The sequence below is a fragment of the Protobothrops mucrosquamatus genome, unplaced genomic scaffold (assembly GCF_001527695.2).
Source record: "Protobothrops mucrosquamatus isolate PMUCROS unplaced genomic scaffold, P.Mucros_1.0 scaffold2970, whole genome shotgun sequence".
Lineage (NCBI taxonomy): Eukaryota > Metazoa > Chordata > Lepidosauria > Squamata > Viperidae > Protobothrops > Protobothrops mucrosquamatus.
Window position 1 is genome coordinate 87,702 of NW_015388991.1, and position 26,434 is coordinate 114,135.

General features: G+C 42.8%; 3 protein-coding genes across 3 annotated transcripts in view; 1 reads left to right on the forward strand and 2 right to left on the reverse strand.

Annotated features, from left to right (window-relative positions):
• The window catches only part of LOC107296767 (zinc finger protein 709-like), a 40,602-nt gene that overhangs the window by 6,991 nt on the left and 7,177 nt on the right, over nucleotides 1-26,434 (forward strand). The gene's annotated exons all lie outside the window — the stretch shown is intronic.
• On the reverse strand, nucleotides 9,421-14,533 carry LOC114922171 (zinc finger protein 345-like). Its single transcript, XM_029286134.1, has 6 exons — nucleotides 14,491-14,533; nucleotides 13,219-13,797; nucleotides 12,844-12,961; nucleotides 12,659-12,741; nucleotides 12,099-12,225; nucleotides 9,421-11,344 (listed from the first exon to the last, which is right to left on the reverse strand). Exons 2-6 carry the CDS (start codon nucleotides 13,630-13,632, stop codon nucleotides 9,627-9,629), a joined length of 2,460 nt encoding a protein of 819 aa, XP_029141967.1. The 5' UTR covers nucleotides 13,633-13,797; nucleotides 14,491-14,533; the 3' UTR covers nucleotides 9,421-9,626.
• Nucleotides 21,025-23,164, reverse strand: LOC107296768 (zinc finger protein 501-like). The gene is made up of 3 exons (XM_029286135.1): nucleotides 23,138-23,164; nucleotides 22,458-22,584; nucleotides 21,025-22,269 (listed from the first exon to the last, which is right to left on the reverse strand). Exons 1-3 carry the CDS (start codon nucleotides 23,162-23,164, stop codon nucleotides 21,056-21,058), a joined length of 1,368 nt encoding a protein of 455 aa, XP_029141968.1. The 3' UTR covers nucleotides 21,025-21,055.

Genomic DNA, 26,434 nt, shown 5'->3' on the forward strand with positions numbered 1-26,434 from the left:
CGAGTGTATTAAAGACAGAAAAACTTTTGGAATGACTTTGAGGGGGGAATACTCGGGTTTTCAGAGACTGAGGCTACTTTGAAGCAATTTATTCAAATGCTGCTCATTGATGGTTCTAGATCAAACTTGTGAAAGGGCAGCAATGTTGGGTTTGTAGCCATTATGTCAATTTTTCCCATTAAAGAAGATTGAGAAAAATCAGGCTTTTGGCAACAGAGAGATGTTAATTCCTTTTTTTTAAATTGCTTCTTAACTCTATTTCCCCATTTCTGTATTTCATTAATTTAGATAAATCTCTTTGTTGTTCTTGCACTGTCACCTCCAAATCCAGACTAATTTCCTCAAACCATGGGAGTTTTCAGCTCTTTTGGCTAGAAGAAAATTGATATTTTCTTTAGTGCAGTTGCCTTACATTGTCTTCATACATGCTCCTGGGGAGGAAAGCTATGGCAAATCTAGACAGCATACTAAAAAGCAGAGACATCACCCTGCCAACAAAAGTGCGTATAGTCAAGGCCATGGTTTTCCCAGTTGCAATGTATGGATGTGAAAGTTGGACCATAAGAAAGGCTGAGCGACAAAGAATTGAGGCCTTTGAACTATGTATGGTGCTGGAGAAGACTCCTGCTAGTCCCCTGGACTACAAGGCGATCAAACCGGTCAGTCCCAGAAGAGATCAACCCCGACTGCTCTTTAGAAGGCCAGATCCTGAAATTGAAACTCAGGTACTTTGGCCACCTAATGAGAAGGAAGGACTCACTGGAGAAGAGCCTATGCTGGGAAAGATTGAGGGCAATAGAAGAAGGGGACGACAGAGAATGAGGTGGCTGGATGGAGTCCCTGAAGCAGTAGGCGTGAACTTAAATGGACTCCAGAAGATGGTAGAGGACAGGAAGGCCTGGAGGAATGTTATCCACGGGGCCGCGATGGGTCGGACACGACTTCGCAACTAACAAGAAGAAGAAGAAGTGCAAACCAGAATAAGGTGGATCCCTAATCCTGCTTGTGGTTTTTGCCAAGTGGAAATAGTCGAAGGGCTTCTCTGCATGTAGAAATATTCCTGCTTGTTTTTCATGGTTTCAAATATTCCAAAATATTGAACACAATTATCACATTATTCTTCAACCATCTTTTAGGTAAAAAAAAAAGACCTCCACAACTTTATTAGAGGTTATCTGATACCTCTTGCTGTTTCCTCAATATTTCTGTTCTGGTATTGGGCCAAGTCTCTGGACCTAGCCCTCTTTCTGACTGTTCTACCTTTTCCATCCCTGCTTTTCTTTGGAAGGCTCCAGTGACCGGTCTGATTGCTCCCTCCAGAATGTTGGCTGTTGATTGCAAAGCCTTGCAGTCTGTGAGGGCCAAATTCCCTTCTTTAGTAGTTAATATTTGTTTTCGTATACAGTCCCCCCTTCAGTCAGAGCTGATCCCACCACTGCCACCAATTTGTCATGGGTTATTTTAAATCATACCCTATTTCAGTGATGGCGAATCTTTTAGAGAGCGAGTGCCCAAAACCCGCCCTGCCCCCTGCCCCACCCTGCCATGTGCCCCGCTGCACCCCCCACGCTGCCCCTCACTCCACCCACCCGCAGGGCCACTCACTGCCTCCATGGCCCGCCACAGATTGCTCAGGTGGCCCAGCAGCGCCATGGCAGCCACGCCCTCCGCCCGCGCCCCGCAGCAACTGCATGCGATGGTGCGAGGGCGGAGTCTTGACCCCGACAGGCTGCGCTGCTCCTTGTGGGCCATGCCCAGGGGTGGCTCTCCTCCAGGGGGGCTAATGGTGAGGAGGGGGCCGCATGGGGAGGCGGGGCTGGGGCACGGCGCACGTGCCCACAGAGAGGGCTCTGAGTGCCGTCTCTGGCACACGTGCCATAGGTTCGCCACCACTGCCCTATTTGATTGACTTGAGCTCAAAAGATCCATCAAAAGTCCTGGATTTGAGACGATTCAAATTTTCTGTCTCCCAATACGGGTTGTGGAGACATGTTATTTTGAAAAAATACCCAAGGTACAAAAATGAAACATACAAACAGCCTGTAAGTTGTTTCGATGTCTAGATCCCTGGCATGGCTTTGCAGAACTGGCTCAAGGGTATTTTCTGTTTTTGGGCAGAGGGCCAGAGAAGATAGTAGCAGCCTGAATCTGAGACCTTGTCAAGCAGCTGAACTTTGGAGAGGAGCTAAGAAACATTCAAATTTCTCTATCTTTACCTTCTTTACCATGACCAGGAGTGTGCTGGACCAATATGTAACTCTGACCAGAGCATACATTTAGCATTTTAAGGGTTAAAGTGCTGTCTCCTTAAGAGATGGCTTCTGGGAAATGTAGTTTAGATGTTACATGGTTATATCTGTGTTCCAATTGGCCACTGGGAGGGTCTTGTGTCTTTATGACTAGACATCCTGTTACGTGCCAGGTTCTTTATTATCCTACCATGAATCCTAGCTGCATGGCTAGGCTACGAGCTCCGTATCAGCATGTAAGATTTACGTAGGATGGGGAAATCCATTATTCCTTTACCTATGCAATGGGTCCAGATTACAACATACATTCCAGAAGAACTTCTGCAATAACTGTGAGTTAATGTTTTGAGGATACCTGGAAAATAAAAGTAATTTTATATGACCTCATCTGTTGAGTTTATTCTGCCTGTTTCAAGTAGAATCCAGTAATCTGCATGGGACAAGAAAAGGAGCCTCAGGATACATAGCGCTTACTATGGGCTCCTCAAACTGACTTTGAACCTCCAGGAGCCGGAAACACTGAAAACAGAATCCAGGATAAAAATTTTGTCTGGTTATGCTGCTCTGTGAAGGAAGAGGGGAGAGGTTTCTGTTGCAAAAATCAAGCAGAGAACAACAAAGATTTTGTAGCAAAGGAGAGGCAATGGGCCCTGTACGGCTGCATTCACACAATGTGACAGATGAGGCTACAATGGAGTTGGGTCATTGGCAGTTCAACATGTAGGAACCCATCCCAGGCTCACTGTATAATGCTGCTATTTCTAAACATAAAAAAAAAACATTTTTACTTATCTTTATTCAATTTATATGCCGCCAATCTCTCTTCACAAAGTGACTGTGGGCACTTCTGATGACATCAGCCACATTCAGCTTTGCCAACTTCTCCAAATTGTTACAAAGCTCTAGTGCAGGGGTGGGCAACCTTGGCTCTTTGATGACTCGTGGACTTCAACTCCCAGAATTTCTGAGCCAGCCATGCTGAGGAGAAATTGAGAGGTTTCCATGCTGAGCCATGTTGGCTCAGGAATTCTGGGAGTTGAAGTCCACGAGTCATCAGAGCCAAGGTTGCCTACCCCTGCACTAGTGGACTGAAATTTCCATAATAAGCAATACACATTAGCTTATAAATCCAAAAAGAGCTGAAGTTCCATAAAACTATATAGAATTTAGTCATAGTTTCTTTCTTTCTCCCTCTCCTTCTCCCTCTCTCTTTCTGCCAAGTTAGGGGTATTCAGGAGAATGAGAATGAAAGTGACTTCAGTATGTTGACATTGCAAATAAGGGGAGATCTTTGGTTTATTGATAACCAAAATAAAACCTAATAAAATAATATGAAATGAAGAAAAGCCCATCCAATGCCTTTTTCAAGCATTTTTTTGCCCTTCTGTGGTGTGACAAGGATTAGGTAGAAGTCTAAATTTGATTTTTAAAAAAGTCAATTACATATCACTGGTATGGTTATTTGTGAGACTTTATTAAATTTTGTTTTGTTCAATTGTAAAAATTAAAAACACACGAAAACTTTTGGAAGTGTTTGTACGGGGGGCGGGGGGGTTGGATACTTCAGAGGATCAGGCTACTTTGAAACTGTTCATTGTTCACTGATGCCATGATTTAAATCATTTAACCTTTTTAGATTCTTTTGGCCTGGATGATTGAGTCTTCATTTACATATTGCATTTCATTTTGGGGAGAGACTCCTGCAGTCAGTCTGGCAGACTTAGTATATTCCAATGACTCTCTGACTCTATGCCTAACCCAAAAAATTTAGACCGAAAACGTTACTTGGATGAATAATGAAATGCCTCAGTTTAATAAATTTTGGTCCAGTTGCCATGATTTCACCTTTTTAGATACTTTTGGCCTGGATGATTGAGTCTTCATTTACATATTGTTCACTGATGGTTCTGGATCAAACTGGTGAAAGGGAACCAATTTTGGTTTTGTAATCAGCAATTTTTTCATAACAGAACAGTGGCAAAATTAGATTGGTTGTACTTAGAAGGAGCCTTGATATATATAAAGAAATGGGCTGAAAGGAGCAAAGCAAGAATGAGAAGTTAAAGCCATTCTTTTAAAATGGCTTTTTAACCACCGTTTCCCCTCTATTTATATCTTTTCTTTCAATAATTGTAACTAAATCTCCCTTTTTCTTGCACCGTCACCTCTAAATTCAGACTAATATCATCAAACCAGTGAAATCTTCATTTTTTTGCTAGAAAACAACAACAATAATAAAGTTGGAAGGGACCTTGGAGGTCATCTAGGCCAACCCCCTGCTCAGGCAGGAAATCCTATACCATTTCAGACAAATGGCTGTCCAGTCTCTTCTTAAAAACTTCCAGTGTTGGAGCATTCACCGCTTCTGGAGGCAGGTTGTTCCACTGATTAATTGTTCTTATTGTCAGGAAGTTTCTCTTTAGTTCTAGGTTGCTTCTCTCCTTGATTAGTTTCCATCTGTTGCTTCTTGTCTTGCCTTCAGGCACTTTGGAGACTAGCTTGACTCCCTCTTCTTTGTGGCAGCCCCTGAGATACTGGAACACTGCTATGATGTCCCCCCTCGTCCGTCTCTTCGGGCTTTTCAACCTTTTCACAGATTGTACCACTTTAAGGACATGACAATATTCGAGTACCACCTGTGCTTAGCAAGGTGTCAAAAACTTGATGACTGAAAAAAAAGGGGTGGGGTTTTGGGTTTTACTGATTAGATTCATTTGTTGTTATAGAAATGGCTAGTTTATATTATTATGGAAAAGTAAAAAGTTGATGTTAAGGCTTCATTCTACTGATTGAGAACAAACCAGGTTCAGTTTATCCCATGCTTGCATTTAGTGGGGTCGTCCACAGTCAACAGTATAGCAAAACTGTCAAAATGATGGCTGTGACAGTTGATCAGAGCTCCTGTGTTTTTTATGGGCAACAGCTTTAGCGTTTAGGAACAGAGGTAACTTATTTGCTTTTCTATTACTACATAATCCTTAAAAAGGAACTCCTGTAGGGACCCTGCCTTGGTCTAATTCAGACTGAAAATATAGCAAAGGAAAATGTCCTATTTTCGCCACTGGAAATGGCTGTTGGCAACACACAAGGAGGGGATACTTTCCTAAGAGCTCACAATTCAAGAATACCAGTGTTAACTTGGATTGCCAACAAAGTTCTGTCTGTGACGAAACAGAACACAAAATTGCTTTGTCCTTTGAACTGGGGCATTTCCAACCAAATTGCCTCTCCCCCATTGTTGCCTCTGCACGGCTCTCAGCTCACCTCTCCCAGACCCGCACAAGTGTTTGTGTGTGTGTGTGCGTACGTGCGCGCGCGCGCACACGGGCTGGTAGGTCTCACACCTAGCAGCCCCACACCCTCAACAGAGACCTCCTGCGATGGCAGGCTGCAAACTAATGAAAGCTGTTTTTTTGGAGTACTTCTTTTTCTCAATGTGCTGCCAATCACATCGCGCCCTGCCCCCCTCAGCCCCCAGTGGAAGGCTGCAAGAAGCTCCCATCGCAGCTTATCTCTCCTGTTTTTTTACTCCCCAATGTCACAGCATGGGGCTGCAAGGAGACCCCTCCACATACACACACACAAACACATGCGCGGGTCTGGGAGAGGCAAACTAAGAGCCACACAGAGGCCCTTTAGGCCAGTAGTTCTCAACCTTTTGAATGCCGCAACCCCCAACCGGTCGTAAGTCGAGGACTAAACCGGTCGTACGTCGAGGACTAAACCGGTCGTAAGTCGAGGACTAAACCAGTCGTAAGTCGAGGACTAAACCGGTCGTAAGTCAAGGACTACCTAACCGGTCGTAAGTCGAGGACTTTTCCTGCCCGGGAGCGCTGCGCATGCATGGTTCCGCCCCCTGCGGCGGCCGAGGCGTAGCTGGCAAGTGGCAGAGACGGAGCAGGCCGACCACCAGCTGGCCCAGCTCAAGGGAGGTAAGGCACCCGCCGGAAAAGGGGGAAAAAATGGCGGACAGCCTTGCTTGGCGACCCCGTGAAATGGTTGATCGACCCCAAATGGGGTCGCGACCCATAGGTTGAGAACCACTGCTTTAGGCACAGAGGCAATGACGGGGGAGGGCTCAAAATGGAAAACCTCTGCCCGGAGCCTCGGGCAGCTTAAAAAAAAAACCAAACCTGCAAAGAAGGCAGTCCCTTTCCCAGCTCCTTTCTTCCTTCCTTCCTCTGCGCTCAGGAAGGAATGACGGGAGAGGGAGAGATGGCCAGCGCTGCCGGTGGCGATGCTGCTTCCGGCTGTCGCTATCCCACGTAGGCAGGGGCAATCCCGGTGAAAGGGGAGCCTGGTGGCTGCAAGGCTAGGTCAGTGAGCGGGTGTGGCACTGATCTGGTGGAGGCCATCAAAGCCAGAATGCGCTCAGCCTTAGATCCATGGGGCAGCCCTGGAGCCAGTGAGTCCCCCCCCTGCTGTCTTTGCTCCGCCACCTGGGACCGGAGAAGGCGGCAAGCACGGGAGAACCGGCGTCCTGGGGGAAAGGAAAGCACTTCTCTTGCCTTTTTTCTTTCTCAGTGGTCAGCAGGGACAGTCAGCAGGGATGCCGGGTGCTCGCCGCCTCTTTCTGTGTGGGGGTGAGATGGGGTAGCCCCTCGCTGGCCCTTTTCCCGCCAAACCCTTTTTATATCCTCTCCTCTCTCCCCCCCTCTTCTCTTCAGGGCACCTCCAGCTTCTGAAAGCACCAATCAGCTGGAGCCCGGTGCTGATCCTGGGGCTTCTGCCAAGCCTTGACAGTCCTGCAGCTCCAGCTGTCTCTCCCTCAGGCTTGTGCAGTGCCAAAGTACCACCGGTGGTACATGTACCACCAGTTGAAAAGCCCTGTTATAGAGAATATTGTATAGTATAAATATACTAAATATCTAGTATACAAGAACAAACATAGAAAGAACGTACACGTTGTTTATGTTTCACTTTTGTATCTTGGATATTTTTTTCAAAATAAAACATCTCCATAACTTTTTTTTTATAAATATTTTATTAATTTTCTAATTTTACATTCAAATACTTAACAACATGTCGTCTGGGTCCATTAGTAATTCAGTGGTATATATTAACTTCTTCAGTCCAGATCCATTATTACACCATCTAATGTTTCCTCTCTTCTTCTGGTGATATCGGTTTTCCAATACTAGGCAAATACAATTCTTATTGTCATTAATAGATATAAAATTGAATATCAACATCTTTGTTACATTATTTTTCTAATAATATCGATATTTTTTCTAACCAAAACATATCTTAATTGCATTTGCACTTAATATCCTTATGTTCAATCGGTATCCTGTTTTCGCTTTCTTTTTAAATTTTAATTTCCCATCAGTGTTCAAAATGTCTCTATTGTTTATAATTTCAAAGTAAGTTATATTTGGGTAACCAAAAGCTTCCAGTATTCAAACCTCTTAGCATTTTCCTGTTTTCCTTCTCATACCAAAATCTAATATTCTAATTACAAATCTTATCTTTCTAGTTATGATATTTTTATTTCTAACAATTATCTATTCTCCACCATATTCAAACATCTAATTAATAATATAATATCCCACCTAATAGGTCAAAGCCTCTATTTTCTTCAGTCTTACTCTAGCTTTCTTCCTTTGCCAACTAACTTTCCAAGTCAATGCATTTGAATCATCAAGTAATTCTTCCTCTATTTTTGTGTATATTGTTTGGAATAAGAAAAAACATTTGATTAAAGTATTTTTGGAAGAACGTTCAGCCCACTGATATTCATTAAACAGCCTCCCTCTTTCTCCAGTTTCCCACAGTTCTCCTAACAGCTCTATCTTCTATTCAATTGGTTCTTCTTCCTTTTCCTCAAATGTGTTCTGAGATCTTGATTAGTAAGATGTCTTTTCCATTTCCGATATTATCGCTACATCTTCTAGTTCTTCAAATGTCTGAGTCTGTCTGCTAGTTCCTTCCTTTAGGTCCTCCATCTTTAGATCTGCTTCCTCAAGTTTTCCTTCTATTTTCTGGGTTGCTACTTCCTTCTTTGTAATCATTTTCTGGGTTTGTAAATTTAGATTAGAAAATTGTTCTTTTATCTCCTTTGTGTTATTTCTGGCCTCATCACGAGCTAAGGCAATTGTCTCTTGTATTGATTTCAACATGGAGATAATTTCTTTCTGAGCTTCATCAGTATTTTCTTGGTGGTATGTCAAACTGAAGATTTGGAGACAGGTGTTAGAGATGGTTTTTTACCATTTAAAGCTGAGTATGGGACATCCATTTTATTTTTTTGTAAGTGACCTTTAGGGTAAAAATTGTTCATCAGTCAAAGATTTATAATCCAAAGTATTCCATCGTCTCAAGCAATAATATGTTTTCCTTCTGCAGGGAAATAGTTCCAAAACACAGCTCTGAAAATCAGTTAATATTTATGTTCGTAGTTCAGGCAGGCCAATTTCAAAGTAGTTTATCGTCTCTGTCAAATAGGTAAGTAGCCCAAGAGTTTGGTTTTTTCCCCGTTTTCCCAGCTGCAGTCTTCAAAAGTGAAAGTTTCCAAGGCCAGCAAGTCTTATCTGAATTTGGGCTTCAAGCCAAATTTCCTTTAAGCATAATAAAATTGTAGTGCTGTAGTTCGCCAGTAGATGTCATTAGCACTGTTTTCCAGCTTTTTATATCCAAACTTATATTACAAGCTTTTCAAGTCTCTTTTTTTTTTAAAAAAGTCTCAAAAGCACTTTTAGTCCCCAAATTTCAAAGCCATATATGTGTATTAATTCCAAATTACTCTTGTAATTTTTTCTGTTTTCCCCCAAGCAATTAGTTTGCCACTTTTTCCCCCTGAGGGAATGGGGTGGAAATTCCCCTTTCCTCTCTCATCAGGGAGAGTATTTTGGGCATTTCTTTCCAGCAAAAAGTCTTAGAGTCATAAAGAGAGGATACGGTATCACCCAGTTTCATCCCCACTGCTGAAAAGTTGCTCGTTGGTGCTTATTTGCTTCAGTTGTCAGCAGCTTCTGACTGGCTACACAAATGTAGCCAGTCTTTCCCCCACCGGTTTGGAGGGCTTTCTCGGATCAAACGGAAGGGCTGCCATCCTCCCGTGATTGAGGGTCCCCTTCTTGTTCGCGCCTCTTTGGGGCAACTTTTGACCCTTTCCAGGGTTGCGAGCGGGGCAAAATCGAACACGGGAGCCCCGTCTCCATACGCACGTCTCGCCACAACATCAAACCGGAAGTCTCAAACATTTCCACAACTCTTATCGGAGACTGAAAATTTAAATTGTCTAGAATTCATGCTTTTGATGGATCTTTCGAGCTCAAGTCAATCAAACTGGCTATGGTTTAAAAAGAATCCATGACAAATTGGTGGTAGTGGTGGTAGTTTTCCAATTGTTCCTTCAAACCACTTCTCACACTTCCTTTATTGATGTGGTTTCTCCTGAGTGTGGATCTTTCTATGACGAGTAAGAGTGCAATTCCTGGCAAAGCTCTTCCCACATTCCATGCATTGATATGGTTTCTCTCCTGTGTGGCTTCTCTTGTGGGAGTTAAGGCTACTGCTACAAATAAAGGTCTTTCCACACTCCGTGCATTCATATGGTCTTTCTTCTGTGTGGCTTCTCTTGTGGGAATTAAGAGTATTGCTACAAGTAAAGGTCTTTCCACACTCCGTGCATTCATATGGTCTTTCTCCTGTGTGGATCCTTTTATGGGCGATAAGACCAGAATTCCACCTAAAGCTCTTTCCACATTCCATACATTTATATGGCTTCTCTCCTATGTGGACCCTCTTGTGGGAATTAAGACTAGTGCTACGAATAAAGGTCTTTCCACAGTCCAAACATTTATAAGGTCTTTCTCCTGTGTGATTCCTTTCATGTCTTATAAGAGAGTTATAATAACAGAAGGTCTTTCTACACTCCGTGCATTGATATGGCTTTTCCTTTGTATGGATAGGTTTATGGTGAATCAGATTCGTTTTCCTACTAAAGCTCTTTCCACACTCCATGCATTGATATGGCTTCTCCTTTGTATGGATAGGTTTATGGTGAATCAGAGCTCTTTTCCTACTAAAGCTCTTTCCACACTCCATGCATTGATATGGCTTCTCCCCTGTGTGAATACTCTTGTGGGAAATAAGACTACTGCTACAAGTAAAGGTCTTTCCAGCCTCCATACATTGATACTGTTTCTCTCTTGTATGAATCCTCTTATGGGAGGCAAGATTATTACTGTTCCTAAAATCCTTTCCACACTCCGTGCATTGATATGGTTTCTCTTGTGTGTGGACCCTGTTGTGGTAATTAAGACTACTGCTACAAGTAAAGGTCTTTCCACACTCCATGCATTTATAAGGTCTTTCTCCTTTGTGATTCCTCTGATGGATTATGAGAGAGTAATTATAAGAGAAGGTCTTTCCACATTCCATGCATTGATACGGCTTCTCTCCTGTGTGGATCCTCTTATGGGAATTGAGGCTAGTCTTATAAGTAAAGGTCTTTCCACATTCCATGCATTGATATGGCTTCTCTCCTGTATGGATCTTCTTGTGGCAATTAAGATTACTGATACAATTAAAGGTCTTTCCACACTCCGTACATTTATAAGGTCTTTCTCCTTTGTGAATCCTTTGATGGATTATAAGAGACTTAGAATAACCGAAGGCCTTTCCGCACTCCACACAATTATATGGCTTCTCTTTTGTGTGCTTCATCTTATGGGTACTAAGATGAGTGGCACAAGTAAAGCTCTTTCCACACTCAATGCATTGATATGGTCTTTCTCTTTTGTGAGTCCTTTCATGACTTCTAAGAGAGCGATTATTACAGAAGGTCTTTCCACACTCCTTGCAGGTATGTGTTTTCTCTTCTAAATGTGTCTTTTTATGGGAAATGAGTTGATCAGATTTATTAAAGCTTTTTCCACACTCCGTACATTTATATGGTTCTTCTCCCGTATCAATGCTTGTAGAGTTAGGAAGCCGACTGACACGAGGAAAGCCTTTTTTAATTCCACTTTGTGATTGATTTGTTTCATCACTCTTCGGTTGCATCTGATCTGCAAACTTCCCTTTTCCCTCTTTTGATTGGCTCACTTGGCATTTCTCCTTGCAATTATTATTCTCTTGCCCAGTAAAGCCTTGAAAAAAAAGAAAAGAAAACTGTAGCAAGAACAGGGGGGAAAAATCAAACCTTTTCTTCTGAAATTTAGCCAAAGAATCATCAATATATTTTGGATGTTTTGTTGGCAAATGTGAAGATTCCAAACTAAGATTTTAAAAAAGACCCATTTCTAACTGGATCTCTACTGATCCTCATATAAAGGGTTTGGATCACATCAAAACATACCTAAGACACAACCCTGATCTAATCTTTGACTTGGGACTATTCCATGGTGCTCAAGAGAAGCCACAACATTTCTGCATGCAGCCTGTCCCTCACATTCTAGCTAATATCTTCTATGTCATGGAAATGAAAATTTATATTTATCAGCAGAAAGCATTTTTTAAAAAAACCATTATGTAAAAAGGAAGGTTAGGCAGTTTTCCAATTTTTCTTCCAATAAATTTCCTTCTTCCATAAATTCAGTTTGGTCAAACGGTTAAGGCACCAGGCTAGAAACTGGGTGACTGGGAGTACTAGTTCTGCCATAGTCATGAATGCTGGCTGGGTGACTTTGGCCCAGTCTCCCTCAGCTCAACCCAGGTCACAAGGTTCTTGTTGTGGGGAAAAATGCAGGAGGAAGGAATATTGGGGTTGGCCGCTGCCTTTATCATTTGCAAAAAAATAAAGGCAGGATATGAATTAATAAGTGATGGTTTTTATCAGAAGTATCATCTAAGCCCTCCACCCCACGACTTCTCTACCTTTCCGAGCACAGACATAGTTCTTACCCAGAGAAGCCAGATTCCTGGAATTCTCCAGCATGACTTCTCCGTGGAGAGCTTTTTGGGCAGGATCCAGCTGAGACCACTCCTCCTTGGAAAAAAACACGGCCACTTCCTCAAAAGATACAACATCCTGAACAAGGAAACAAGTTTCTCTATTAACAGATAATCCAAGAATAATTGGATAGTTTTTTCCCACTAATACAAGGAAAGAGCTTGTAATAATATATGTCTATGGAGATTCTCAGTCAGGTCATGGTTGTCCCAAAGATGCTTTTCAAAAGGAAAAAAACGGTATATTTCTTTATAATGTTATATGAAAATGACCCTGGGAGACAGGAAGAAGAGCCCCAATGCAGACAACAGTCGGGTCAATGAAATCTGATGGTGAAGCAGGAAGGGTGGAGAAAGTATCTCACAAAGGATCCCCTCAGAAGAGAGAGGATAGGCTAAGCTGAGCGTGCATGTTCAATGACCAGATGTCAAATTTATATTGCTTAGAAACAGCAATTTTATACATTGAACTCTAGAACAAAATGAAATCCATCCACGTTTCTCCTCCTTACCAGAAGTAGAGGTTCAGACAATCCTTCAGCTGCACCACAAAGAGGAGGTGACTCTACAAATTCCAAGGTCAGCTTTCTACTCTCTGTGAGAGAGAGAAAAATGGTGGAAGCAGATTTGTTAAAGAGAGAGATTCCAATGAAGTGCAGCAAAACAATCAACATCACACAGAAAGAGATTCTGTTACCTCGCATGGTGTCCTGACTTTGACCTTTCTGGAAGCTCTTCCTGAACAGCAGCTCTTGAGAGGATTTGGATGAATCTTTCCTCCCCTTGGGATACTCGGTCACAGCTTCCAAGGATTTCTGGACATGATGTGATACAAGAAATAAAGGAAGAGCACAGAGATAGAAATGAATTATCATACTGTACCTTCAAACTAGTAGACCCCAATATCCTTTGTTGAAACCCGAAACAGAATAGAAGAATTGCCCCAAATACATCCTCTGGAAGAATAGAACAAATAGCCTTAGGAGTTAATAATTCCAGAAAACTCGGACAGAAAGGAATTGACAAATTCAGAGAGATCCTCTTTAGACCCGTTAAGACTATATTCTCACACCTGGAACTCTTCTTGTATCTTTTCCACATCCACGTTCAGCAAGAAGCCTTCGGCCAAGGCTACCGCCTGGGAACTAGATTCTGCTCCATACTCCCGCACCCATTTTGCCATCTCTGGGGATAGGACAGCCAGGAATTGCTCCAGGACCACCAGGTCCAGCATCTGAGCCTTCGTGTGTCTTTCTGGCTGAAGCCACTGACGGCAAAGGAGGTGAAGCTGACTGCAAATATCTCGGGGACCCCTCCCCTCCTGGAACTGCACATTTCTGAAGTGACAGTATTGCACCTCTGAACTGTTGGCTTCCTGTTCTTGACTCTTCTGCCCAGGACTTGCCCCATTCTTCCCACAGCTTCCAGAGTGAGCAGCTGAAGGGCCTTTTCCAGCTCCTGCATCTGCTGAGCATTGTCCCTCCATCTTCTTTCTGGTCTCTAATCCAGCTCCAAAATGGACTGATCGATCTCCACAGGTCTTTCTAATCACAAGAGGTCTGGCCAAATCTCCTAAAGGCCATTCAGCCCTCTTCCCACACAAGTTACTTAGGACTCCAGGGGAACCAGAAAAGCTTTCCAACTTATGTATCTGTAATGAAAAACAAAACAAAATTCCAGAAATACAGAGTGACCAACTTAACAACCCAAATAAGAATTCTTATGAACCCACCGATATCTAGGAAGAGGGGGGAAATCTTAGTGGGTAGACTGACCGATATATATGTGAAAAAATTTTGTAGTAAGCTGGTGGATCGACTTCTATCAAGGACTAAACAGTTTGGATACATACATTTAAAATATGTTTTGATTTCTAATTTCTACTTATTTATTTAAATAATTCTGATGGCTGCTTGCAGCTTAAAAACCAACCTCTGTGCAATCCAGATCATAAATGTCTCAGATCACAAACAGCCATTGAGATGAGCGGCTTTCTAAATTGATTTAATAGGTAAATCAATCAATATTTGAATTTTCAATAAAACTTTAGCCAGCAGAACCCCATTAACCTCCTGGCCCATCTTCTCTCTGGTCTCTAATCCAGCTCCAAAACCGACTGATAGATCTGCACAGGTCTTCCTAATCAGAAGAGGTCTGTCAAAATTTCCTAAGGCCATTTAGCCCTCTTCCCACACAAGATATTTATGACTCAAGAGCAATCAGGAAAAACTTCCAACTTATATATCTAAAATGGGAAACAAAAACTAATTCCAGAAATACAGGTTGACCAACTTAACAATTGAGCACATATAAAAACTGAAAGAAGAAATTCTTATGAACCCACCAATATCTGGGAAGAGCGGCGAAATCTTTGTAGCTAGTGACGTATCTCTGTGTGGAAAAAAATTCTGTAGTAACCTTCTGGATCAACTTTTTTCAAGGACTAAACAGTTTGGATACATAAATTTAAAACATGTTTTTGATTTCTTATTCCTACTTATTTATTTAAATAATTCTGATGGCTGCTTGCAGCTTGAAAACCAACCTCTGTACAATCCAGATCATAAACGTCTCTGGTCACAAACAGCCATTGAGAAGAGCGGCTTTCTAAATCGATTTAATAGGTAAATCAATCAATATTTGAATTTCCAATAAAACTTTAGCCAGCAGAACCCCATTAACCTCCTGGCCCAAACCGCTATAGGTACCTGAGAAGTCACAATCAACAAACCAGCATCCAATGCAAACAGAATAATACCGGAATCAATAAACCAGCTATGGCTTAACATGTTTCAGGCATCTCCTGGAAACAGGATCCCCACTTTTAGCAAAATCCTGAATGGCTCCGACCTTTCTGGCGATCCTGGTTTTCTTCCTGGAGGCAACGCAGCGCGTCCGGAGCTTTGGTTTCTTCCCTGCCTGGCCCGTGCATGCACAGGGGCGGCAGGGGAACATGGGACCCCGGGCTCCCCCCTTTCCACGACTCAGAACCTGATGAAGTTTTACGTCCAGTCCGGGGAAGAAACGTCCTCCCACTTACTGAACTCCGGAGTCAGGTCTTGATCTCCGTCCGTGCAAGGCTTCCCTTGCAGCCTCTGGGCTTCCTGGAAAGGCTCAGCCTAAGGCTCGCAGCGGGGGGGGCACGGGGGGGGAGGGAGAACTGCAAGAAAGGCGGACGCACTTTCAGCCTTTTCTGCAAAACGCCCCCTCCTCTCTCCACCTGGGGAAAGAGCGCATGCTCAGTTCACTCCTGAAGGGGGGGCGGGTGAGGGCTTCCCTGCCTTTCCAACGGCTACCCCGGGTGCCCCCTGGTGGATCCTGCTCGCAACGCTACATGGATCCTCCAAGGGCGTAGGGAAGATCCTCATGTTCCATGCGGACCTGGGATGATGGGCATTGGAGTAGAAGGAAAGGGTCCCTCTGACACTGCCTGTCTCGAGCTGGTAGCAATTTCTAGATTTTCCCTTTGTAATGTCTAAGAATCTGCGATCTTGTGAATAATGAGAAAATCTCTGTGGAGGCTCAAAAGAAACATGAGCCTCTCTTTGAAGCCCAGGTTGTGTGGTGTGGTTGTTGGCAAACACAAGCCTGAAGTGAGGGAAGATAAAGGGGAGTGGCAGAGTCAAAGGAGGGGAAGTGAAGGGGTAGGAAAATGAAGATTTGTATTGATTGTTTTATTTAGTGAGTTCAATCATTACAGCTGCCTTTTCAAATTCATGCCCCCGGGCGGCTAATAGTGGTTGAAAATTGTAAGTGGCGGCAGCAAAAATGAAAATAATCCTGAAGCATCATAAGAAAACAAGTTCCAAAATGGAGGGAAAGCGCAAATTCATGGAAGTTTTTGACATTTTACCTCAAAACGAGAGTCCATGATGGAGAAATGAATGGTGTCTCATAGATGACTGGAGAAAAGGTGGAATTACAAAATGCAGGAGGGCAAACTTTGAGAAGTACATATACAGTTCAAATTCCATGAGGGGAAAAAAAGAAAAAATGGCTTCATTTCGGTTTTCAGTAGGGAATACAATTCAGGAAATATGAGTAGGAAGTTTAAAGACAAGCTAAGGCAGGTGTACAAAAGAAAATACCATTTTTCTTCTAGCCAAAAGAGCTGAAGACTCCCATGATTTGAAGAGATTAGTCTGGATTTGGAGGTGACAGTGGAAGAACAACAAAGAGATTTATCTACATTTAGTGCTTTTTTTGTTAAAAAAAAAAATAGGTGCCAGAATTCACACACGTCATACAACCCGCCTTGTCTACCCTACAAGGTTTACCTTTGTAGTTGAAAAAAAAAATCCTTCAATTTTTAGTGTATCTAAAAGACTAGGATTTTGTTCAAGGTAAGTTAATACTGTTAATGTTACCATGCACTGTGTGGCTTTAAATTACAAGAAGGCATTTTATTAATCTTTTGGGACATTTACCACTGGCATACCCATTTAGTTTAATGAGTGGAAATGTCAGCTTTCTATGTGGCATGAAATTGGCCGAATAAAAGAAAATTTGGTTGCTTGTCAAAGATTGAATTATTTTTAAGACGTCGTCAAACAAGGTGGAAAAAATTTACATTTGGAGTTTAATATGGATATTGACTTGAAACGAATTAAAGGTGAAACGTTGTCAGTGAACGGATTACTTTTAATTTACCTTTAAGTTACACCCAATTTAATAAATAGATCAGATTAAACCTCATGCTGTAGGTCTACCTTTACATCTGACCAATACATAATTAATATATATTATTATGAATAGTAATATCTGCAAATCACAAGACATTGGCTTGATTCTTATTCTTCCCCTCTGCAGTTTGAATATAAAGTATAAAAGACTAAAAAGAGATTTTCGTAGACATCCCAGCCTTCGAACTACCCGAAGGAACTGAAACAGCAAAGTTTCGCCGTTGGGCAAGCTTCCACGCCAGCCGCCTTTCTTTCCTCTCGCTTCACCTCTTTTTAATCCCACACCCTACCTTCTGTAAGGGAAGGCAAAAGGCTCACTCACTCTCTCGTGAAAGATGGCCTCCATGTTTCTGTGTCTCCCACCACCACTATCGGCTTCCACACCACATGGTCCGACCCAGCCAATCAAGCCACGCTCTGGCTGTGGTGCTCCGGCGCCTCATGGCTCCTCCGCTTGCAGCTTGACAATAACAAGGGGGGGAATGGATGGAATGCAAGGGTGGGAGATGGTATCCAAGCCACCTGTTGTGGCTCCGTCTTGTGAGCCCCTCTTATCGGAGGAAGAAGGCTCCGAACATGAAGGAGAGGAGATGGCCAGGCCTCCCTCTCCAGGACCCTCGTCTCTGGCAATGCCTCAGGTGTCTCCCGACGGAGAAGAGATTGACCAGGAGCCAGGTGTTTCTGAGATTGGCCAGGAGCCAGGTGTTTCGGATAGTGATGAAGATACGTTGTGGCTGGATCCACACCAGCGTAGGTGCGACAATCGTGCACAGCAGAAAAGGAGACGTGCCAGAGATTAAGCTGAGTCACTGGACCACACCCCACAGGCTATAAAAGGGAGGTGGTGGCCATTTGGACTCTGTGACGGACAAAGCTAAATCTCTGGCGAAGTAGTTTGCTGTGGATTGAATTTCAAACTGTGTGTATTGTTTTTTGTTTCTGTGTTCTCTGAGTAAAACTTCTTGGCAGGCAGATATGGAGCTGCTGCCAAGTTTTCTTATCTGTGGCGGGGAGTGTGGAGAAGTTATTTAACCCTCGGCTGGCTGTTTGGGTGTGTGTGTCAGATGGGGACAGAAAACCACCGTCAGCTTCCATGAGACATTGCTGGCATTTCAAGGACACAGAACAAAAGTCCCAGTGTGGCTGGCTGTTTCCCAAAACAATACGAACAGAAATGATTGGTGGACATTATGTACTGTGGGTGGCCCGTAGGGAAAAGGGCGTAATTAACTCTGCTTGCTTTTGTGCGGGAAACCCAGTGCTGGTTTCCCTTCTTCTGTGCCAGTTGTGGCTTTTTCAGTAAAGTTTTATACACTTGGTAAAATAATGTCCCAGGAGTTTTTCTAGATTTGCTAACTGGACAGTTGACATTAAACCAGCTCTCTCTGTAGTAGCCTACCTGGACCCCACTAGGAAGTTGGCAGCTTCAAGATGTTGGCAGCCGACAAAGGAACAGATGGAGGGGTGAAACCAGGGGAAGCCTCCTTTTGAGAGACCTTGTCGATGGCCCAAGCCGAAGCTGGGATGCAAGCGGCTGGCGCATGCCCCCAAAAGAGGGCTGAGAAGCCTAAAGCCCCTTCCACATTCCACACATTGATATGGCTTCTCTCATATGTGGACCCTCGTGTGGGAATTGAGACTACTGCTGCAAGTAGAGGTCTTTCCACACTCCATGCATTTATAAGGTCTTTCTCCTTTGTGATTCCTCTGATGGATTATAAGAGAATGATTATAGGAGAAGGTCTTTCCACATTCCATGCATTGATATGGCTTTTCTCCAGTGTGGATCCTCTTATGGGAATTAAGACTACTGCTACGAATAAAGAACTTTCCACACTCCGTGCATTTATAAGATCTTTGTCCTGTGTGATTCCTTTCATGACTTCTAAGAGAGTGATTATTACAGAAGATCTTTCTCCACTCCATGCAGGTACAGTAGTGGCCAAAATTGTGGAAACCGTTGGGGAAAAGTGTACAGTAGAAATGCCACTTTTGGTTAAGTTTCCACCAATTTTTCTTCTAATTTCTTTATAACTGTAGCTTTGTTCACTTAATAATATTTTACATCGCTTTCTGGGCGACCAGTCAACTCTTTGCACCATTACTTTAATTTTATTACGTTTTACAAGCTAACTAAATGAAAGAACACAAAAAACCCAAGCAACTTGATAGCGACCACATAACACAGGAACAAATGTCCTCCTCTCAACTTCAATACATGACATCAATAACTGGCTCCTTCTGTGATCTGATTGGCTCATTGCCAAAACAAGATGACACCTGATTGGCTCTCTAAACACTCATGCTCATTGGCTACAATCAGATGAAGGAAAGCTACCTGATATCAACCTAAGCAAGTTGTGCTTCCTTTTTCTGGTTATTTGGCTATAACTTTTCATAGAACACAATACAGATAATTGAACAAACTATGTTGCATTACATTCTTGATTAAATTATCTTTCCATTGATATATAACTTTATGGTACTACTCCCCCCAAAACGTGGTGTTATTAGCCATCAAACCTCAAAAATAAACTTTTCCCAAATGGTTTCCACAATTTGGCTAGTACTGTATATGATTCTTCTCCCATATCAATGCATGTACGGTTAGGAAGCCAACTGGCCCAAAGAAAGTCTTTTTTAATTCCATTTTGTAATCCTTTTGTTTCATCACTCTTCAGCTGCATTTCCCTTTCCCCTGTTTTGAATGGATCACTTGGAATTCCTCCTCAAAATTCTTATTCTCTTGCCCATTAAAGCCTTGAAAAAAGAAAAGAAAACTGTAGCAAGAATGGGGAAAAAAATTAAACCCTTTCTTCTAAAATTTAGCAAAAGAATCATCAATATATTTTGGCTGTTTTGTTGGCAAACATGAAGATTCCAAACTAAGATTTTAGCAAAGACCCATTTCCAAGTCTACCCCTACTGGTGCTCATATATCAGAATTGGACTAAATCACAACAAACCTAAGACACAACCCTGATATAATCTTTGACCTGGGACTATTCTATAGTTCCACATACTCCCTAAGTGCACCGAATACTGTACCATGCTGGGTTAGCAACATATCCACTAGCTCCCCAACGTCAATGGAAGTCTCGTCTCCACTTGTCTGTCCGGATTCAATCCATAGCTCGGTGGTGTTTGGTTTTTATTCCCCCCGTCTGCTGGGTGGTTGCAGCAGGTTTTGGTCACTTCACATGACCCTGGGACACTGTGACCATCATAAATATGAATCAGTTGCCAAGCATCTCAATGTAAATCACAAGACCCTGGAGATGCTGCAATATTCCAGCGGATCGGCGCTTCTTCTGGGCTCAGCAGAAGCGCCAGGATCAGTGCCGAGCTCCAGCTGGAACCTGGTGCTGATCCTGGCGCTTCTGCTGAGCCCTGAGAGCCCTGCAGCTCCAGCCATCTCTCGGTCAGGCTTGTGCGGTGCTGCCACCGGTTCAGCTCATTCCCTTCCCCCACTATTTTTCTAGGAGGGTCGCGTACCACCTGCCAGGTGCCAATGTACCACAGGTGGTACCCGCACCACTGGTTGAAAAGCCTTGCTCTAGTAAGACAGTTGACATGCTGAAAGTATTTTAGTAGGTCTTGGCTTATGTTAGTGTATCTGTCTTCAGCCTACATAATCAAGTCAGCTAGAGTTTGTAATGCATTGTTTGTTCAAATTTTGGAATATACAATGCAAATAGAATGAATAAGGAAAACTATCGTGGAGAATGAAATGGTTTACAATTGATAATTAATGTCTCTAAGTCCACATCACATAACTTCTTTAGTGTGGTTAAATTTTTACATCATTGGTTGTTGACACAAAAGCAGAGACGCCCTTCCTTTCTTTTTACCGGATGTTTCTGCAATTCTGTCCACCCTCTGTATCTGAAATTCTGGGAAATGCATGCTGCTATCATCAATTGACTCATTTAGCCAGGTTTCAGTGAAGCAGAGGGCAGCTGAGTAGTAAAAATCAGAGTTGCATCTGTTTAAAACAAGTATTTCATCCATCTTATTAGCAAAAGAGTGAAGGTAGAGATTTTTATTCCATTTTTCCTTACTCTATTCAAAATCCCTTACTCTATTCAAAATATGTTCTGTGGCATGGAAATAAGTATTTTGTATTTTATCAGCAGAAAGCTTTTTGAAAGAAATCCATTTTTTATACAAAAAAGGAAACCTGTGCAGTTTTTAAATTTTTCTTTCAAAGCCCTTCTCACACTTCCTTTATTGAAATGGTTTCTCTCCAGTGTGGATCCTTTTATGGTACTTGAGACTACTCCAACCAGTAAAAGTCTTTCCACATTCCAGGCACTGATATGGCTTCTCTCCAGTGTGGATTCTCTTATGGTAATTGAGACTACTCCAACCAGTAAAAGTCTTTCCACATTCCATGCATTGATAAGGTCTTTCTCCTTTGTGATTCCTTTCATGACTTCTAAGAGAGTGATTATAAGAGAAGCTCTTCCCACACTCCATGCATTGATATGGCTTCTCTCCTGTGTGGCTTGTCTTGTGGGAATTGAGGCTACTGTTACGAGTAAAGCTCTTTCCGCACTCCATGCATTGATATGGCTTCTCTCCTGTGTGGATCCTCTTATGGTAATGAAGATAGCTGCTACTAGTAAAGGTCTTTCCACACTCCGTGCATTTATAAGGTCTTTCTCCTTTGTGATTCCTATGATGGATTATAAGGGAATGATTATAAGAGAAGGTCTTCCCACACTCCATGCATTGATATGGCTTCTCCCCTGTGTGGATTCTTTTGTGGGAGGTAAGGGCACAATTCCACTTAAAGCCCTTTCCACATTCCACACATTTATATGGCATCTCTCCTATGTGGACCGTCTTGTGGGTATTAAGATGATCGGTACAAGTAAAGCTCTTTCCACACTCCGTGCATTTATAAGGTCTTTCTATTGTGTGCTTCATTTGATGGATTAAAAGAGACTTAGAATAACAGAAGGTCTTTCCACACTCCATACATTGATACAGCTTTTCTCCTGTGTGGATCCTCTTATGGGAGGAAAGATTACTATTCCTCATAAAATGCTTTCCACACACCACACATTGATATGGCTTCTCTCCTGTGTGGATCCTCTTGTGGACATTAAGACTACTGCCATAAGTAAAGGTCTTTCCACACTCCAGGCACTGATATGGCTTCTCTCCAGTGTGGATCCTCTTATGGGAATTGAGACTACTGCTACGAGTAAAGGTCTTTCCACACTCCATGCATTTATATGGTTCTTTTCTCATATCAATGCTTGTATGGTTATGACGCCAACTGACCCTCGGAAAGCCTTTTTTCATTCCACTTTGTGATTTCTTTGTTTCATCACTCTTTGGCTGTATCTGATCTGGAAACTTCCCTTTTCCCTCTTTTGAATGGATCATTTGGCATTCTTCCTTGCAATTCTTATTTTCTTGCCCTTTAAAGCCTTGAAAAAGAAAAATGAAAACTGTAGCAAGAATAGGGGAACAATCAAACCTCTTCTTCCTGATCTAATCTTTGACCTGGGACTATTCCATGGTGCCACAATGACGTTTTTTATCAGAAATATCATCTAAGCCCCCACGCCCACCCCATGACTTCTCTATGTTTCCGAGTACAGACAGGGATTCTTACCCAGAGAAGCCAGATTCCTGGAATTCTCCAGCATGACTTCTCCGTGAAGCGCTTTTTGGGCAGGGTCCAGCTGAGACCACTCCTCCATGGAGAAATACACAGCCACTTCCTCAAAAGACACAACATCCTGAAGAAGAAAAGAAATTTCCCTATTAACAGATAATCCCAAGAATAATTTGAGGTTTTTCTTCCATTAATTCTAGGAAAGAGATCCAGTGAACAGAATGGGCATCCTCTGCAGAATTCAGAGTGAGATCTCACCGCTTTTGGCTGATGACATAACTGAAGCAGATTGGATCTAGTTGGAGGTATTTGGAATGACTCTCAGCATAGCCAACTAAAATAGTTTTCTTGGTCAATTGGTAGTTGGGTCTTAAATCCACTACTTATCAGTGGCTCCAATTCTTCCTAGGGTGGGCAATGCAAAATACTGACAAAACACACCTATTTTTGCCAATGGCTTACTTTATCCACTGAGGGACCAACATACGCTATATCCACACTTTCATGAAGGTGTTAAAAGAGATTGTAATAGTACTATATATATATATCTATGGAGATACTCAATCACCAGATCACACTTGTCCCAAAGATGCTTTTCAAAAGGCAAAATAAGGATTTTTTTGTAATGGTATGTGAGAATGACCCTGGGAGACAGAAGGAACAGCCCCAATGCTCACAACTGTCTGGTCAGGAGGAGAAAGCATCTCACAAAGGATCCCCTCAGAAGAGAGAGGATAGGCTAAGCTGAGCGTGAATGTTCAATGACCGGATGTCAAATTTATATTGCTTAGAAACAGAAATTTTATACATTGAACTCTAGAACAAAATGAAATCCATCCAAAATTCATGGACCTTTTCCGACGTTTCTCCTCCTTACCTGAAGTAGAATTTCAGCCAATTCTTCAGCTCCACCACAAAGAGATGACTCTACAAATTCCACAGACAGCTTTCCACTCTCTGTGAGACAGAGAAAAATGGTGGAAGCAGATTTGTTAAAGAGAGAGATTGTAATGATGTGCAGCTAAAGAATCAGCTAAATGTTGAAATCTCACATCACACAGAAAGACCTTCTGTTACCTGGCGTGATTTCCTGACTTTGACCTTTCTGGAAGTTCTCCCCGAACAGCAGCTCTTGAGAGGGTTTGGATGAATCTTTCCCCCCCTTGGGATACTCAGTCGTGGCTTCCAAGGATTTCTGGACATGATGTGATAGGAGAAACAAAGGAAGAGCACAGAGATAGAAATGAATTATCATAGTGCAGCTTCAAACTACTACAATGTCCATTGTTGAAACCCGAAATAGAATGGAAGAATTGCCCCAAATACATCCTCTGGAAGAATAGAACAACTCGCTTTAGGAGTTAATAATTCCAGAAAACTCTGACCTGTTAAGACTATATTCTCACACCTGGAACTCTTCTTGCATCTTTTTCACATCCACGTTCAGCAAGAAGCCTTCGGCCAGGGCCACCGCCTGGGAACTGGTCTCTGCTCCACACTCCCGCACCCATTTCTCCATCTCTGGGGGAAGGAAAGCCAGGAACTGCTCCAGGAGCACCAGGTCCAGCATTTGGGCCTTTGTGTGTATTTCTGGCTGCAGCCACTGACAGCAAAGGCGGTGAAGCTGACTGCAAACATCTCGGGGACCCCTCCCCTCCTGGAACTGCACTTTTCTGAAGTGACAGCATTGGACCTCTGAACTCTTGGCTTCCTCTTCTTGACTCTTCTGCCCAGGACTTGCCCCATTCATCTCAAAGCTCCAAGACTGAGCAGCTACACGGCTTTTTCCAGCTGGGCGTTGTCCCTCCATCTTGTCTCTGGTCTCTAATCCAGCTCCAAAACAGACGGATGGATCTGCACAGGTCATCCTAATCAGAAGAGGTCTGTCAAAATTTCCTAAGTCCATTTAGCCCTCTTCCCACAAAAGATACTTAAGACTCAAGAGCAATCAGGAAAGATTTCCAACTTATATATCTGAAATGGAAAACAAAAGAAAATTCCATAAATACAGGTTGACCAACTTAACAACTGAGCACATATAAAAACTGAAAGAAGAAATTCTTATCAACCCACCAATATCTGGAAAGAGAGGTGAAATCTTTGTAGGTAGTGACGTATCTCTGTGTGGAAAAAAATCTGTAGTAACCTTCTGGATCAACTTCTTTCAAGGACTAAACAATTTGGATGCATAAAGTTAAAATATGTTTTTGATTGCTTATTGCTACTTATTTATTCAAATAATTTTGATGGCTGCTTGCAGCGTGAAAAGCAACCTCTGAACAATCCAGATCATAAATGTCTCAGGTCACAAATAGACATTGAGATGAATGGCTTTCTAAATCGATTTAATAGGTAAATCAATCAATATTTGAACTTCCAGTGTAACTTTAGCCAGCAGAACCTCATTAAACGCCTGGCCCAAACTGCTATGGCTACCTGAGAAATCAACAAACCACCATTCAATGCAAACAGAATAATACCCGAATCAATAAACCAGCTTAATATGATGTTTTCATTCACGCATCTCCTGGAAACAGGTTCCCCACTTTTAGCCTAATCCTGAATGGCTCCGACCTTTCTGGCGATCCTGATGTTCTTCCTGGAGGCAACGCAGCGCGTCCGGAGCTTTGATTTCTTCCCTGCCTGGCCCGTGCATGCACAGGGGCTGCAGGGGAACATGGGACCCCGGGCTCCCCCCTTTCCACAACTCCGAACCTGATGAAGTTTTGGTTTCTCCATGCACGGTCCAGCCCGTGAAAGAAACGTCTCCCCACTTACTGAACTCCGGAGTCAGGTTTTGGTCTCCATCCATGCAAAGCTCCCTTGCAGCCTTTGGGACTCCTGGGAAGGCTTAGCCTAAGGATCGCAGCGGGGAGGAGGCAGTGGGGGGGGGGAGAGAGAGAGAGAGAGAGAGAGAGAGAGCGAGAGAGAGAGAGCGAGAGCAGAATCGCACCCGTAGGAAGGGCGGAAGCACCATCAGCCTCTTCTGGACAATGCACCGAGCATGTCTCTCGACCTGCTGGAAGAGCGCATGCTCAGTTCTCTCCTGAAGCGGGGGCAGGTGAGGGCTTTGTAACGGCAGCCCAGGGAGCCCCCTGGTGGATCCTGCATGCAACGCTAGATAGACACTAGGGAATAGGGGAGATCTTCATGTTCCATGCGGGCCTGGGATGATGGGCATTGGAGTAGAAGGAAAGGGTCTCTCTAACATTGCCTGTCTCCAGCAGGCAACGTTTTCTAGACTTTCCCTTTTTAATGTCTAAGAACGATCTGCCATCTTGTGAATATTGACAAAATCTCTGTGGCGGCCCAAAAGAAACAGGGGCCTCTCTTTGAAGCCCCGGTTGTGTGATGTGGTTGTTGGCAAACTCAGTCCTGAAGTGATGGGAGATAAAGGGGCTGGCAGAGTCACAAAATAGGAAGTGAAGGGGTAGGAAAATTAAGACTTTTATTCATTTTTTTATTTGGTGAGTTCGATTATTACAGCTGCCTTTTCAAATTCATGCCTTCAGGATTATTCTCATTATGGAGAATAATCCTGAAGAAACGGCATCCAAAGTAAACAAGTTCCAAAATGGAGAGAAAGCTCAAATCATGGAAGTTTTAGAAATTTTACCTCAAAACAAGGGTCCATGATGGAGAAATGAATGGTGTCTCATAGGTGACTGGAGAAAAGGTAGAATTACAAAATGATGGAAGGCAAACCTTGAGAAGTACATATAAAGTTCAAATGCCGTGAGGGGAAAAAGGAAAATGGCTTCATTTCAGTATTCAGTAGGGAATACACCTCAGGAAATATGAGTAGGAATTTTGAAGACTGTAAGGCAACTGCACTAAAGAAAATACCAATTTTCTTCTAGCAAGAAGAGCTGAAAACTCCCGTGGTTTGAGAAATTTAGTCTGGATTTGGAGGTGACAGTGCAAGAACAACAAAGAGATTTATCTAAATTAATGAAATAAAGAAATGGGGAAAT